At 35.7% G+C, this 15915-nt stretch overlaps 1 protein-coding gene across 2 annotated transcripts in view; it reads right to left on the bottom strand.

The window, feature by feature from the left end:
- Positions 1–15915, bottom strand: part of LOC136038651 (elongation factor Ts, mitochondrial-like) — a 56287-nt gene that overhangs the window by 21079 nt on the left and 19293 nt on the right. For both annotated transcript variants that reach the window (XM_065721901.1, XM_065721902.1), the window contains exons 2-3: positions 15090–15269; positions 11204–11275 (exon numbers count right to left, since the gene is read on the bottom strand). In XM_065721901.1, the coding sequence (XP_065577973.1) occupies positions 11204–11275; positions 15090–15269 (252 nt within the window). The remainder of the gene's footprint in view (positions 1–11203; positions 11276–15089; positions 15270–15915) is intronic.

Genomic DNA, 15915 nt, shown 5'->3' with positions numbered 1-15915 from the left:
CAAAATATTTTGAAATATTTATGCAATTCCCAGTTTTTACATTTTTAGTTTCAGTTCTCTTTTTCTTCTTTATTTCTCAGACGTAAATAAATATCGCCGAACCTTTGTTTTTTTAACTAAAATCTGGTAGGCATTGATGACCTTATCCAAGTCAAAATCCCAAACCCAATCATCATCGCTATCATTTTCAGTTTTGATACGTTTTAATTCTCGCTGTCCAGCTTGATCTTCATCTAACAGCGCGGTTTTGCGTTCTTTAGCCGTAAGCCTTTTGGCATTAACTCTTTGAGCAGCTTCCTCGGCTGTTTCTTCTGCCATTGTAGGATTTGGTAACATTCTATCTTTTTCAATGTTTTTCAATTTGTCAATGTTCATTCTAACATTGACAGTTGGGAAATCTTCACGTGCCAAGCATGCTAAAGCTCAACAATTTATAATAAACCTCAAATTTTAAGTATCTGTTATAAGCTTTTCGAATTACTTTAATTTATTGTCAAAATATATTGAAATATTTATGCAATTCCCAGTTTTTACATTTTTAGTTCCAGTTTTCTTTTTCTTCTTTATTTTTCAGACGTAAATACATATCGCCGAACCTTTGTTTTTATAACTAAAATCTGGTAGGCATTGATGACCTTATCCAAGTCAAAATCCCAAACCCAATCATCATCGCTATCATTTTCAGTTTTGATACGTTTTGACTCTCGCTGTCCAGGTTGATCTTCATCTAACTGCACGGTTTTGCGTTCTTTAGCCGCAAGCATTTTGGCATTAACTCTTTGAGCAGCTTCCTCGGCTGTTTCTTCTGCCATTGTAGGATTTGGTAACATTCTATCTTTTTCAATGTTTTTCAGTTTGTCAGTGTTAATTCTAACATTGACAGTTGGAAAAATCTCCACGTGCCAAGCTTGCTAAAGCTCAACAATTTATAATAAACCTCAAAATTTTAAGTATCTTTTTTAAGGTTTTCAAATTACATTAATTCTATTGTCAAAATATTTCGAAATATTTATGCAATTCCCAGTTTTTACATTTAAACCCTCAACACAAAAATTCATACAACTTATTTATATATATACATATATATATATATATATATATATATATATAATATATATATATATATATATATATATATATATATATATATATATATATATATATATATATATATATATATATATATAGAAGATATAATCTGGCGTAACAGACAAAGTGTAACAGACATAACAGACAGACAACTTATTTTTATATATATAGATTATAAGGACAATATGCATCGTCCTTCCCAAGCTATAAGACATATCCGCAAGGGAAACTAGCCATGATTGGAACAATAAAAGCTTCAAAATCTCCAGCTAAAACAATTATGCATAATAATAGTATGTACGGAATTCTAAACTGGGCCCTTGTTGCTCAGCTACTCATCGAAATTTTAGAAATTTTCGAAAAAAAAAATAAAAAAAAATTTCTTCAAAGATTTAATCCTCGAAGAAATTTTCGATTTCACAAAAAAAAATTAACCTTATCTTCCAGAGCTAGGACTATTCCGACTTCAAATATACCTCTCTGTCAGGGACCCAATGACATTGTTAAAAGCCATTCTGGGTTTACCCATAGTTTCCTTTATTTAATAAAGTATGTTGAAACAGATTTGTGAAAGCACCATTTATCAATCGAACTATAAGACTTAATATACTTTGAGAACCTATATGTTTTACTAGCTGTTGGGGTGGCGCAAAGCGCCACCCCAACACCTAGTTGGTGGGGGCACATCGCGCCCCCCCCGCGCGTAAGTCGTTAAGCGCCATTGTAGTTGTGTCCCTGTGTCCCAACTACATATAAATAGATTATCAGGTTTACCGAATCGTGAACATGCAACATATAATTGCCCATGGGAAAAACAATCCGTATTCAGATCTATACATCATTATTCTAATGATTGCCCTTGAGCTTTGTTGATGGTGATTCTGTACCACGTATTTTATTAGGTTTTTCCATTAATAATTTTGGCCCTTTTGAGGGGGCATTTAGTTCTCGAGTAGAGATTTATTTTTACTTTTTCTTTTTAGAAGGGCCAAGATCCAAATTAACCTCTGATGTGGATAATTACTGAAGAAAATATGTTCTGGTGATTCTTTACTTTGAGGATAAAATCCATTAGTTTTTGAATCTTCCGAAGGGCTAAGGACGATTGAATGGAAACCTCGACCAAATATTTTCGCTGAGGTTTCCATAGTAAAATATTTGGATTTACTCTTTTTTTCACTGGTCTCTTTTTCCTATGTTTCCAAGAATAAAAGATGTTTTCTCGTATCATTATTAACAAAATATTTGCATGTTAATGGACTATTGGCCTCACTCCAATTGGCCATTCAGTATACGTCTATGATTGCACATATACAAGCTTAATGGAAGGGTGAGCTAGGAATACCATCTCAGGATCTGTCCTTGGGACACTCCTCAAAAATTGTAATGAAAGTATTGGTACCCAAGCTATTTAACGAGAAATTGGACACAACTGAATATAATCTGAGTTAAAGAGGTATGAATATTTGCATTTTACAATGTTAAGTCAAAAAGATTTGTTAGTTAGCTAGAAATTCAAAGCTGAAGCTTTTTTGGCACACATTTCCAGCATCTCAAACTAATCCGTCGAGTAATGAAATTGTTGCACGTAAATTCATAAAAGGTTGGGGAATAAGTTCCTTCTGTTTTTGTATCTTCTTTGTTTCAAAATAATTTTTTGTTGTTAGACAAAGTATATAATGCTCACTCGATAGAACTGTTTCTGCTCTACAGAATTATGCTAATTGTCTTTTTAAATATTTAAATTTTAACTAATTTTTATGCTCAAGAATGGAATATTCAGGAGGTAAAAATAAACATTCTTGACACTTGCTCTTGTCTACTTTTCATCGAGGCCTGCTTTCAACACATTTGGGGAAGATATCATAAACGAGTCTACGAAATAGTTTGCAAAGTTTAAAAATAGCAATTTTGCTATCAACGACGAAAGGTCTTTTGAACTCAACGAAGAGAGTCTCAAAGCCCTTTTGAAGGAGAACAGTAGCCACACAAGTTACGAACTGGCCGAAGAAATGAACTGCAATCATAAACTGATTCTCAATAATCTTCATTCGATGAGATTTGCCAAAAAATAGATAGCCTGGTCCCCCCCCCCAAAAAGCTGCGACTTATTTGAACTTTTTCGCATTATAGAGCAACCAGTTCTAGATACTAATTCTAGATGACTAATCATACATCAAACATTAAGCTGTACAAGAAAGGTGGTTCGATCCCGCTTTCCAAGCTACAATGAAAGAAAAGTTATGACGATCAGGCCATACTTGACGTGGGTAGCGTTTGGGTGGAGGAGCGAGCGCAGCTTATCTAGATCTGTCCGTATTGATGCTGCAATACATTATTAGTAGTAGTGTTAGAAATCAAAATGTTTCACAGCCGTAAAATAAAATCTAAAAGGGTGTTTTGAAGTTTAGTCGTAACGGGTGGGATTATTATTTAACAGCTTAAAGTTAGTTAAACACGATTATAATTCTTTGATGCAATCACAATTAAGCAGAGATGTACTAAATTATCCAACCAACGATTAATTATATTACGGTATTGCTGTTAAAAATATCAAGAAATACCGATTGTAAATATGTCCTAATCATTGCTATTAATCTGTTGATCATAATTAAAAAAGGAGTTTCCATATCTTAAGAAAGGTAAAGAAGTTGGGGACGATTTAAGCCAAAGAAATCAAAGCCACAAAGAGGTAGACTATATTCAAAAGAAAAAAAAATCTAGGGTTATGTTGTAAATGAAGTTGACCAAAACACAGCACGCATGCAAAGATGAATATTTTCAATCTGCTTTCTGACTAGTCTCGCAATCTAAAAATTGCTCTGTTTTCAGAAAAACAAATGGAATTCTAATAGAAAGTTCAATCTCAAACACTCATTGACCTTCTTTTTTCAGCATAATTACAATTTACCATCTCTTTTCAATAAGGCGATATTATCGCACCTTTTTTTTTTTGTAAAGTTGTTTGGTTACTTTCAAATTTAGAGCCCTTTAGTTTATTCAGATTTTGAAATTAAGTAAGTGAAAGGAGTAAGGAGACAAAAAGTAAAAAAAAAACAAAGTAAATTGTTCAATATACGTAAGGATAGAGAAAGAGCAAAAAGGAAGCAAAGATTTGGACAAGAGCAATTATATATATATATATATATATATATATATATATATATATTATATATATATATATATATATATATATATATATATATATATATATTCAACTTCAGCCAGATGTTTAGTAAGAGGGGGTGGGGGCAGCCCTGTATAGCAAAATATTCAGAGTTTTCTGATGTTTCCTATAAATTCCTAAGTTTCTCATAGAATTAGTCTTTTTCTCTTTTCAAAAAAGAAAGAAAAACCATCTACTCCCATTAATTCTTCAGCAACTTTTTTTAAAACAGATTCTTTAATTAGACAGATAATTCCACCCTTCCGCTGTGTGTGGATACGTTAGACAAAAAGAAACAGATTAGACAAAAGGAAGAGAAATTAACAGTAATAAGGCCGAAGAAGAGGGGTTAAGTAGGTAATGAATTGACGATCACTTAATGTTCGATTTTGTTCAAAGACTGGTCCTTAAACTTTATACCAAAAAGATGAGGAGTGTACAAAGAGTACTTTAATCGTATTGGCATTAATCAAATTCAACTAACTTTAAAGAATTATATATATATATATATATATATATATATATATATATATATATATATATATATATATATATATATATATATATATATATATATATATATATATATATAATAGCTGTTGGGGTGGCGCTTCGCGCCACCCCAACACCTAGTTGGTGGGGCGCTTCGCGCCCCCCCCCAAGCCCCCCCGCGCGCGTAAGTCGTTACGCACCATATTAGTTACGCGCCATTGTAGCTGTGTCCCTGTGTCCCACCTGTGAATAGAGATAGATATAAATATATATTTTTAACTACGTAAAACATGCGAATATACAACATTCTTCGCTGTCCCATTGTCTGTGCATATAAATAGCATTTATATTCTCTGTGTCCCGGTCGTCATTTGTGTCCTGGTGTCCCAGTTTGTAATTTCTCTTTGAGTGTCCCGGTCGTCATTATATTCCCTGTGTCCCAGTGTCCCGGTCGTCATTTGTGTCCCGGTGTCCCGGTCTGTAATTTCTATTCAAACAATCCCTGTGTCTAAGTCGTCAATTATATATCCCGCCTGTGCCCCCGGCGTTCCCGTTGTAGTTGTGTCCCTGCGTCCCGGTCGTCATTTATATTCCCGGTCGTGATTTGTGTCCGGGTGTCCCAGTCTGTAATTTTTCTTTGAGGTTCCCGGTCGTCATTTATATTCCCTCTGTGTTGGTCGTCATTTGTGTCCCGGTCTGTAATTTATCTTTGAGTGTTTTTCCTTTTTAGTTTTTTTTAGTTTTTTACATTTTTCTGTTTTTTTTCCTTCTTTATTTTTCAGCGTCACTATGAAGTACATATCGCCGAACCTTTGTTTTTTAACTTAAATCTGGTAGGCATTGATGACCTTATCCAAGTCAAATCCCAAACCCAATCATCATCGCTATCATTTTCAGTTTTGATATGTTTTGACTCTCGCTTTCCAGGTGGATTTTCATCTAACTGCGCGGTTTTGCGTTCTTTAGCCGCAAGCCTGTTTTCTTGCTGTTCTTGTGATTCCTCGGCACGCTTTCTTTTCTTACTTTCTCTATCAGCTGCAAGCCTGTTTTCTTGCTGTTCTTGTGATTCCTCGGCACGCTTTCTTTTCTTACTTTCTCTATCAGCAGCAAGTTTTTTGGCATAGACTCTTTGAGCAGCTTCCTCGGCTGTTGCCATTGTAGGTTCTTCAGTCATTTTACAATTAAACATTTTTCCGTGAACGCATGTCTTAAATACCATTAATGACGTCACAGTCATAACAAAAATGATGACAACTAACTTCATGACGTCAGTCGACACAGAAACATGACGTCACCTGACAGACACACAGACAGACAACTTATCTTCTATATATATAAAAATAAGTTGTCTGTCTGTGGATGGATGGATGGATCAGGTGACGTCACCTGAAAAAACTGGATCAGGTGACGTCAAAACTGAAAAAACTAAAAAAAGGCAAAAACTACAAAAAAAACTAAAAACTAATAAAAAAAATAAAAAAGCTAAAAAACTAAAAAAACTATAAAGGTAAAAACCAATAAAAAACTAAAAAAAAAACTGAAAAAACTAAAAAAAATTTATATGCAAAGACAATGGGACAGCAAAGAATGTTGTATATTCGCAAGTTTTACGTAGTTAAAACCATATATATATATCTATCTATATTCACAGGTGGGACATAGGGACACAACTACAATGGCGCGTAACTATTATGGCGCGTAACGACTTACGCGCGCGGGGGGGCTTGGGGGGGGCGCGAAGCGCCCCCACCAACTAGGTGTTGGGGTGGCGCGAAGCGCCACCCCAACAGCTAGTTTTTATATATATAGATAGATTTCAGCGGAAATCACATCAACAATTTCGTTCGAAGTAATTTTTTTATGTAGCCAGATTAGTATATGTGCGTGTGGCAAACCTCGTTTTTGCCATTCCACTGATTACATCCAGCATCGCACTGACCCAAACACTTCAAGTTTTACTATGTAGTTTATCAGTGATTTCAACTTTTGCCGGAAGACACGGGCCGTAATGTCATGCCTATGAACCGCCGATTGTCCTTGAAGTAAAAGCTGCAGTATCTCGTCCCAAGATTGATTACATGTAAATGTAACAAATAAATCTGGACGACCATAGAGACGAACATACGCAATAGCATCTTGAGCATATTCATGCATATGACGGGGACTGCCAGCATATGACGAAGGTAAAATTGTTAATCTTCCAACGTTTGTGGTATTACCGTCATTTATAACTGCATCTCGCAAATGAATGTATTGTTCAGAGCGGAGCTTGGTCTGATTCAGGCGGATATATAGCAAACGTTCTGATTCAATTTTAGCATACATATCAACGACAAATTGGTGAAACAATTCACGGCATTTTTTTGCCCTTTTACTTTGAAAGTAGACATAAATTGATCTGGATTTTCGATTTGGGCTCCAAACGACGTCATTTGGAAACATGAGTTGTATTTTCTGATTTTTGACATAAAACGCTTAGATTCTGACGTAGTTCCAGTAAGGAAAGTCTTCAATGGCTCTGGTGGTGCAGCCAATAGAGGAAGTTTAACTTTTCCTGAGGCGCAACACATTCCCATTGTTTCACCATTGAATTTCAAGGCCTTGCAATAGGGACAAATTTTAGACATTGTCCCGATTTGAACACATCTACTCAAGCTATAATCATCGACTGGGCTGTACCTGAATGCCAGGCGATAACTTTCAGGTTGCTCTGATTCCTCGGCACGCTTTCTTTTCTTACTTTCTCTATCAGCAGCAAGCCTTATTTCTTGCTGTTCTTGTGATTCCTCGGCACGCTTTCTTTTCTTACTTTCTCTATCAGCAGCAAGCCTGATTTCTTGCTGTTCTTGTGATTCCTCGGCACGCCTTCTTTTTTCACTTTCTCTTTTAGCAGCAAGTCTGCTTTCGCGTTGCTCTGGTAGTTCCTCGGCACGCTTTCTGTTCTTTCTTTCTCTATCAGCCTCAAGCCTGTTTCCTTGCTGTTCTTTTGATTCCTCGGCACGCTTTCTGTTCTTTCTTTCTCTATCAGCCTCAAGCCTGTTTCCTTGCTGTTCTTTTGATTCCTCGGCACGCTTTCTTTTCTGACTTTCTCTATCAGCAGCAAGTTTTTTGGCATAGACTCTTCGAGCATCTTCATCGGCTTTTGCCATTGTAAGTTCATCAGTCATTTTAAACTTAAACATTAATAGATTTCTACGTGAACATATATGTCTTAAATATCTTTAATGACGTCACCGTCATAGCAAAAATGACAACAACTAACTTCATGATTAAATATCTTTAATGCCGTCACCGTCATAGCAAAAATGACGACAACTAACTTCATGACGTCAGTCGACACAGAAACATGACGTCACCTGACAGACAGACACACAGACAGACAACTTATTTATATATATATATAAATACTAGCTGTTGGGGTGGCGCTTCGCGCCACCCCAAAACCTAGTTGGTGGGGCGCTTCGCGCCCCCCCAAGCCCCCCCGCGCGCGTAAGTCGTTACGCGCCATATTAGTTACGCGTCATTGTAGTTGTGTCCCTGTGTCCCACCTGTGAATAGAGATAGATATAAATATATGTTTTTAACTACGTAAAACATGCGAATATACAACATTCTTCGCTGTCCCATTGTCTGTGCATATAAATAGATTGTCAGGTTTACTGACTCTTGAACATGCAACATATAATTGTCCATGGGAAAAACAATCTGTATTCAGATCTATACCTCATTATTCTAATGATGTGTCCCTGTGTCCCGGTCGTCATTTATATTCCCTGTGTCCCGGTCGTCATTTGTGTCCCGGTGTCCCAGTTTGTAATTTCTCTTTGAGTGTCCCGGTCGTCATTTATATTCCCTGTGTCCCGGTGTCCCGGTCGTCATTTGTGTCCCGGTGTCCCGGTCTGTAATTTCTATTCGAACAATCCCTGTGTCCCGGTCGTCATTTATATATCCCGCCTGTGCCCCCGGCGTCCCCGTTGTAGTTGTGTCCCTGTGTCCCGGTCGTCATTTATATTCCCTGTGTCCCGGTCGTGATTTGTGTCCGGGTGTCCCAGTCTGTAATTTCTCTTTGAGGTTCCCGGTCGTCACTTATATTCCCTCTGTCGGTCGTCATTTGTGTCCTGGTCTGTAATTTCTCTTTGAGTGTTTTTTCTTTTTAGTTTTTTTTTTAGTTTTTTACCTTGTTTCTTTTTTCAGTTTTCTTTTTCTTCTTTATTTTTCAGCGTCACTATGAAGTACATATCGACGAACCTTTGTTTTTTTAACTTAAATCTCGTAGGCATTGATGACCTTATCCAAGTCAAAATCCCAAACCCAATCATCATCGCTATCATTTTCAGTTTTGATATGTTTTGACTCTCGCTGTCCAGGTGGATTTTCATCTAACTGCGCGGTTTTGCGTTCTTTAGCCGCAAGCCTGTTTTCTGGCTGTTCTTGTGATTCCCCGGCATGCTTTCTTTTCTTACTTTCTCTATCAGCTGCAAGCCTGTTTTCTTGCTGTTCTTCTGATTCCTCGGAACGCTTTCTTTTCTTACTTTCTCTATCAGCAGCAAGTTTTTTGGCATAAACTCTTTGAGCAGCTTCCTCGGCTGTTGCCATTGTAGGTTCTTCAGTCATTTTACAATTAAACATTTTTCCGTGAACAAATGTCTTAAATACCGTTAATGACGTCACCGTCATAGCAGAATGACGACAACTAACTTCATGACGTCAGTCGACACAGAAACATGACGTCACCTGACAGACAGACAACTTATTTTTATATATATAGAAATATATATATACTAGCTGAAATATATATATACTAGTTGGGGTGGCGCGAAGCGCCACCCCAACACCTAGTTGGTGGGGGCGCTTCGCGCCCCCCCCAAGCCCCCCCGCGCGCGTAAGTCGTTACGCGCCATAATAGTTACGCGCCATTGTAGTTGTGTCCCTATGTCCCACCTGTGAATATAGATATATATATATATATATGGTTTTAACTACGTAAAACTTGCGAATATACAACATTCTTTGCTGTCCCATTGTCTTTGCATATAAATAGATTGTCAGGTTATCCCCCTGTTTCCCCCGGTGTCCCCGTTGTAGTTGTGTCCCTGTGTCCCGGTCGTCATTTATATTCCCTGTGTCCCGGGTCCCGGTCATCATTTGTATCCCGGTGTCCCGGTCTGTATATACATTCGTTTTTTAGTTTTGTTTTTCTCCTTTATTTTTTTCCTTTTTTTTTCTTTTTTAGCTTATTTAGATTTTTAGATTTTTTAGTTTTTTTTATTAGTTTTTAGTTTTTATTTCTTTTTAGTTTTTTTGTCCCGGTCGTCATTTATATCCCCCTGTTTCCCCCGGTGTCCCCGTTGTAGTTGTGTCCCTGTGTCCCGGTCGTTATTTATATTCCCTGTGTCCCGGTCGTCATTTGTATCCCGGTGTACCGGTCTGTATATACATTCGTTTTTTAGTTTTGTTTTTCTCCTTTATTTTTTTCCTTTTTTTTTCTTTTTTAGTTTATTTAGATTTTTAGATTTTTTAGTTTTTTTATTAGTTTTTAGTTTTTTTTTCTTTTTAGTTTTTTTGTAGTTTTTACCTTCTTTTTAGTTTTGTTAATTTTTTTTTTTACTTGTGTCCTGGTCGTCATTTATACTCCCTGTGTCCCGGTGCTTTGTTGATTGCTAATCGAACATTCCTTTTGTCCTGGTCGCTTTCTCTTTGAGTGTCGTCATTTATTTTTTTCTTTTTTAGTTCTTTTAGTTTTTACCTTTTTTAGTTTTTTTTTAGTTTTTAGTTTTTTTAGTTTTTTACCTTTTTTTAGTTTTTTTAGTTTTTTAGCTTTTTTATTTTTTTATTAGTTTTTAGTTTTTTTGTAGTTTTTGCCTTTTTTTTTAGTTTTTTGTCCTGGTCGCTTTCTCTTTGAGTGTCGTCATTTATTAGTTTTTTCCTTTTTTTTTTAGTTTTTTATTGGTTTTTACCTTTATTTTAGCTTATTTTTCAGTTTTTTCCTTTTTTTTAGTTTTTTTTTATTTTTTATTTTTTTTAGTTTTTTACCTTTTTTTAGTTTTTTTAGTTTTTTTAGTTTTTTAGCTTTTTTACTTTTTTTATTAGTTTGTAGTTTTTTTTTGTAGTTTTTGCCTTTTTTTAGTTTTTTCAGTTTTTTTTTTAGTTTTTTATTGGTTTTTACCTTTATAGTTTTTTTAGTTTTTTAGCTTTTTTATTTTTTTTATTAGTTTTTAGTTTTTTTTGTAGTTTTTGCCTTTTTTTAGTTTTTTCAGTTTTGACGTCACCTAATCCAGTTTTTTCAGGTGACGTCACCTGACACATCCATCCACACATCCATCCACACATCCACAGACAGACAACTTATTTTTATATATATAGATATGTATAATTATAGTAAGCAACACAAGTATGCAACAACGAAATTATACAACAACAAAATAAAGAATAAGAAACATAAATTATTCAACTTACAAACATATGCCGGTCTGTTTGCCTTTTCATCACTTCTGTCAAGCAATGATTTGTAATAGTTGTAACTAGATCCTAAAATAAAATTTGAAGAGATTACATTTACTCTCCATTCAATAGAATCAAAGAGACAAATTAATCATTTTTATTGTAAAATTTAGATCTGTGAGCAGGAAAGGAGAAGGTGAAAAGGTGAATCCTGTTCAAAGGTCTCCTGTGCATTTTATAAGAACGGCATAGGGAGATTGTAGATAAATGAACGCCTAAAGCAATCCTTTGACTATTCGCCTGGAAAACATCTAGCATATATTCCACAACCAATCAAAGCACCTATATATCAGAACTATATTTGTATTGTCATTACTTAATTTTTGTGTTATTTTTAGACAATATTTGTATTGTCTAGTATCTTATTCATAGTTCAAAGAATTATCTTCTTATTCATTCAAACTTTATTTTGTACAGAAAAAATAGCTATTTATGGCCGAAAAACGGCCATATAAATTATGGCCGAAGAACAACGATCAAGTTGAAAAAGTACACGAAATGTTGGGTCCTTATCAAAGAATTAGCATTTGCTTAACATTAGGGATCGCGAGGGGTATACTTACTACCCCGGATTAGATTCAGAAAAAGTGACAAGAAAAACTATCAAATTCAAAGGTCCTTAAGGTCAGAAAGTAGTAGTAAAAGCGGTATGTACTGGTTTCCCATTTTCTTTTTTTTTTTCTTTTTTTTTTAGAAAATATGCTTCGTTGATTTTTCGTTGTATTTTCTGGTATAGAAAAAACCAAGTCTTGAGTACAACAGTTACAATAAAAAAAAAAGAAAAACGACAAATTTTTGGTCTTGTTGGCCAAAATTGAATTAGAGCCCACTTTTGTTCCTCGGCAAGGACCCCGACACCCTTTTCCTTCTTTCCTCATTGATATACACAATTTTTCCATCGTTTTAGCCAATTTCAAGTAGGAGAAGTCCATGACGTCACGCTCCTATTTCCAATCCTCAAATACAGCTTCCAGTATCTTATCAGACAGTTTTTGTTCCATCTTTCTGTTCTTCTGGCTATTTACACTAGTTCTGAATTTTTCATTTCTCCTGTTTGATTAAACAAAAGAGAAAAGCTTTTTTCAAATGAAATTAAAGGGCAATATTAAAACTTAAAACAAACGAAAATAATTCCGTACATAAGGGTGGCTGTACCCACCTCAACCCCTCGCTTGTTACGTTAAAGGTTAGTAGTGATCCATAAAAACCTCTTATTCGAATTCGAAAGCCCTAGTGTCTCAGGAGTCGTTCTTAAACTTTAGGGTAATGAGTAAGGACTTGAGGAGGGGACAGCCACCCTCATATATGGAATAATGTCTGTCCTTCTTGAGTTTTAGTGTTGCCTCACTTTCAGCTGAATTTTTTTTTTCGTCTAATTTCTGATAATTTTTCAAATCATGCCAGGAAAACCTTCCCCTCTCCCTCCCCGTTGAAGATTTGCATTCACCCTGCGGAAAACTCTCCCAACAGATCTTTCTATGCTGAAAATTCACCCTTGGAAAATCCTCTTACATTTATTTGAAAAAAAAGACTTGTCTTCTTATCTTAATTTCTGATCCTTTTTCAAATCGTATCGGAAACCTCTCCATGGAAAATTCCCAACCGAAAATCACCCATGGAAAGATCGTTCCTCCACAGTAGATTCCTCCAGAGGCCCCAAGAAATCCCCCCAGACAGTTTTTTCCCCGTTGAAAATATCCCTTGGCCTATTCCCCCTGAAAGATCCTCTCAACAAGTAAAATTAAGCAGCCAAAGAGGAAATAAGAAAAATAAAAAAAAATTCTGTACATCAATTCCAGAAAATTCCCCCGCGTAAATTTCCCTGATGAATCCCAAAATGTAATCTCCATAGAAAATTCCCAAAACCTGAAGAACAATCCCCAAGCCCCAGATAATACCCCCCTAGAAAAATTCACCCGTATGTAAACTTATGTAGCCAAGGAGAGAGTGAGACAGCTTTAATGCATATTTCAGTCTTACAAAGATCTTTATGTCATTAACAGCAGCAAGTAAACTATTAACAGCAGCAATAAAACTTAACAGCAGCATTAGCAGCATTAATATTCACTAACAGCATTCATTATTGAAAACTGGCGACCGATTCCGATTTTACCTCTTTTCTCAAAAATCTTAGAAAAAGTTGTCATAAACGAAAATATGAATTTCTCCAGGTTAACGAATTATTAAGCGAAACCCAATTTGGGTTCAAAAAGGGACACTCCACACAAAAACCAGTGAGGGGATACTACTAACATCACCCATTATTATGAAATCCTTTAGTAAGCTTCGGACCAGTCTTGGCTATACAGCCATTGTTTTTCTTTCTGATTGTCAACTTTTTATTTGGAAGAGGCTTTTACTTTATGCATACTAACGAGAAGTTTTTTAGGATAGTATTTCACAATTTATAAATTTTATTTGGACATTTAAACTATTCTATAAACCACTTTGTAAAGACTATTATAAATTTTAAACTATTCCGTGCATTCCCTTCTTGGTAGCTTTCTTCATCCTATCCCTGTTGCATGGATTGCTTTCTCAATAAGACTAGTTTTATGAACTTCACCCTTCCCTTACAGCGTTACCTGCGAACAGTTCCAGAATTAACCTTTTAATATTTTTTATGCATGAGAAAATCAAAACAAAGACAGATACTTTTTTCAAATAGTCAATCTGCTAATATATGCTGATACTTGCACATAAATACTGTAAAATAAGCCAAAATGAAATAGTAAACACAAAGAAAGATTCCTAACATAAATAGCATCAATTCCATTGGCTCCTTAAAAGCTTAATTTTACTGGTCATTAATCAATATAAACTAGAAACGCTGTATCCAGTTCTTACTTCAAAAGCTTTTTATCGATGAAAAAATTGACCTTTTTGCTTTTTCCTACAAGAGAAACACAAAATAACTTTTCTCTTAAATTGAAAAGAAATGATGACATGAAGCCAAAAGGCACGAAAATATGACAAAAAGTAAATAAATGACTTCACGGAACTGTTTAACGTCTAGAAAGCTTGATATCCTGAAGACAATTGTACACCAAATTGTGACAGAAAGCATACAAATGTCGAAGGTATGCGCCAACCTTGTAATGAGAGTGGTTGCCGATTACTAAAAGAACAATGGAGCTGTAATTTGTCATGAACTGTTGCATTGCTGTGGGGATAACCTGATTTTTTGGGACAAGGTGGTCACAAACCTCAGATTTTTAATACGACACAGAAACAAAAGAGGATGATGGCATCCTCTTTTTTGGGGGTGCCACCCCCCCAAAAAAGCAAAAATGAGCAAATCATATATCGAAGCAATGCTCATTGTGTTTTTGTTTAATGAAACATCCGATTTAGAATTTGTTCCACTTGACCAACCAGGCAACACAAAGTTTTTATTTAGAGTACTAAAAATACTACCAAAACTGGTCTACTGTGTTAGGCACAAGAACAAAAACTCCTGGAGGTTGAACCATGACAATGCTTCCAATTACACTGTCTTTATAATAACTAGCTACCTGACCAGGACCGGGATCTCAACGCTCTCCTAGCCAGCTTAGGGAGCAAATTTGTCCCATCCGACTTCTTTTTGTTCCCAAACATTAAAAACTCCCCAAAAGGCGCTTTCTGAACGATAACGAGCTTTCTGAAGAACATTATTAATAAAAACTTCCAGAACGCATATAAGGCATTAAAATAGCGTTAGAACAAGCGCAACGATTCAGGGGGGACTAAGTAATTAAATATTGAAGATTCAACAAATTGGACACTGAGTTCAATAAATTTCCTAAATAAAAAAGGGCGCATTATTTTTCGGGTAGAAATATATATCCATATATAGTACCTGAAATCTAGCATTTCTTGCAACAAAGTCAGTTTCACAATTTAACTCAATCATGGCGGCAACATTTCTCTCTTTGTTGACAGCTATTCCAATGAGACCTTGAGCTGTAGACCTATCTTGAAGCTTAGTTGCTTTTGCCCATCCTTGCTCTTGGGCTTGGGCATGCAGCCACTGCTCAGCCTTAAAGAAGAAAAGTACATGTTCAAGTTCTATTTAGTTTCATAAAATAACAATAACAAAAACAATATCCCAAAGGGTTCAATGGCCCGTTATTTGGGAAACGGCATACAATAAATAAAGAATCATAAAACTTGTCATAAACATACTAACCAACGTCTAAATATAAATATATAAGGAAAACAAATCAACTCACCGGCAGTCCCCACGAAACAGCGACCCTCACATCACCCGACAATAAAATACAAATTAAAATTCTCGCGTCATCGAGGATACAACACCAACAAAACAACAACCCAAAAAAGAAAAAAATAACAAATAAACCATAAGAAACATTTAATAAGAAGCCTTTAATAAGAAACTTTTCATCTGTCTCTTAAAGGAGCCAATTGTTCGCGACTGCCGGATCTCAGCGGGAACCAAGTTCCAAGCACGCCCCACAGTCACAGCCAGGCCGAAGTCTGAACGAACCGAGGGACTAGCTGGAATCATCACATCCTCCCGGTTACGAACCATATACAAATTTACTTCCCCTACTAGTTTAAGCTGTTGCGAAAAACAAAATGTGAGATCTCCCTGGAAGTATTGATATGCCAACGAAGATAGAGATAAAACATAAATATCTTTAATTTTGAGGAGGTCAAGAGGA

Source organism: Artemia franciscana, chromosome 18, assembly GCF_032884065.1.
Source record: "Artemia franciscana chromosome 18, ASM3288406v1, whole genome shotgun sequence".
NCBI lineage: Eukaryota > Metazoa > Arthropoda > Branchiopoda > Anostraca > Artemiidae > Artemia > Artemia franciscana.
Note: the sequence above shows the minus strand (reverse complement) of the source record. Positions and strands in the feature narration are given on the sequence as shown.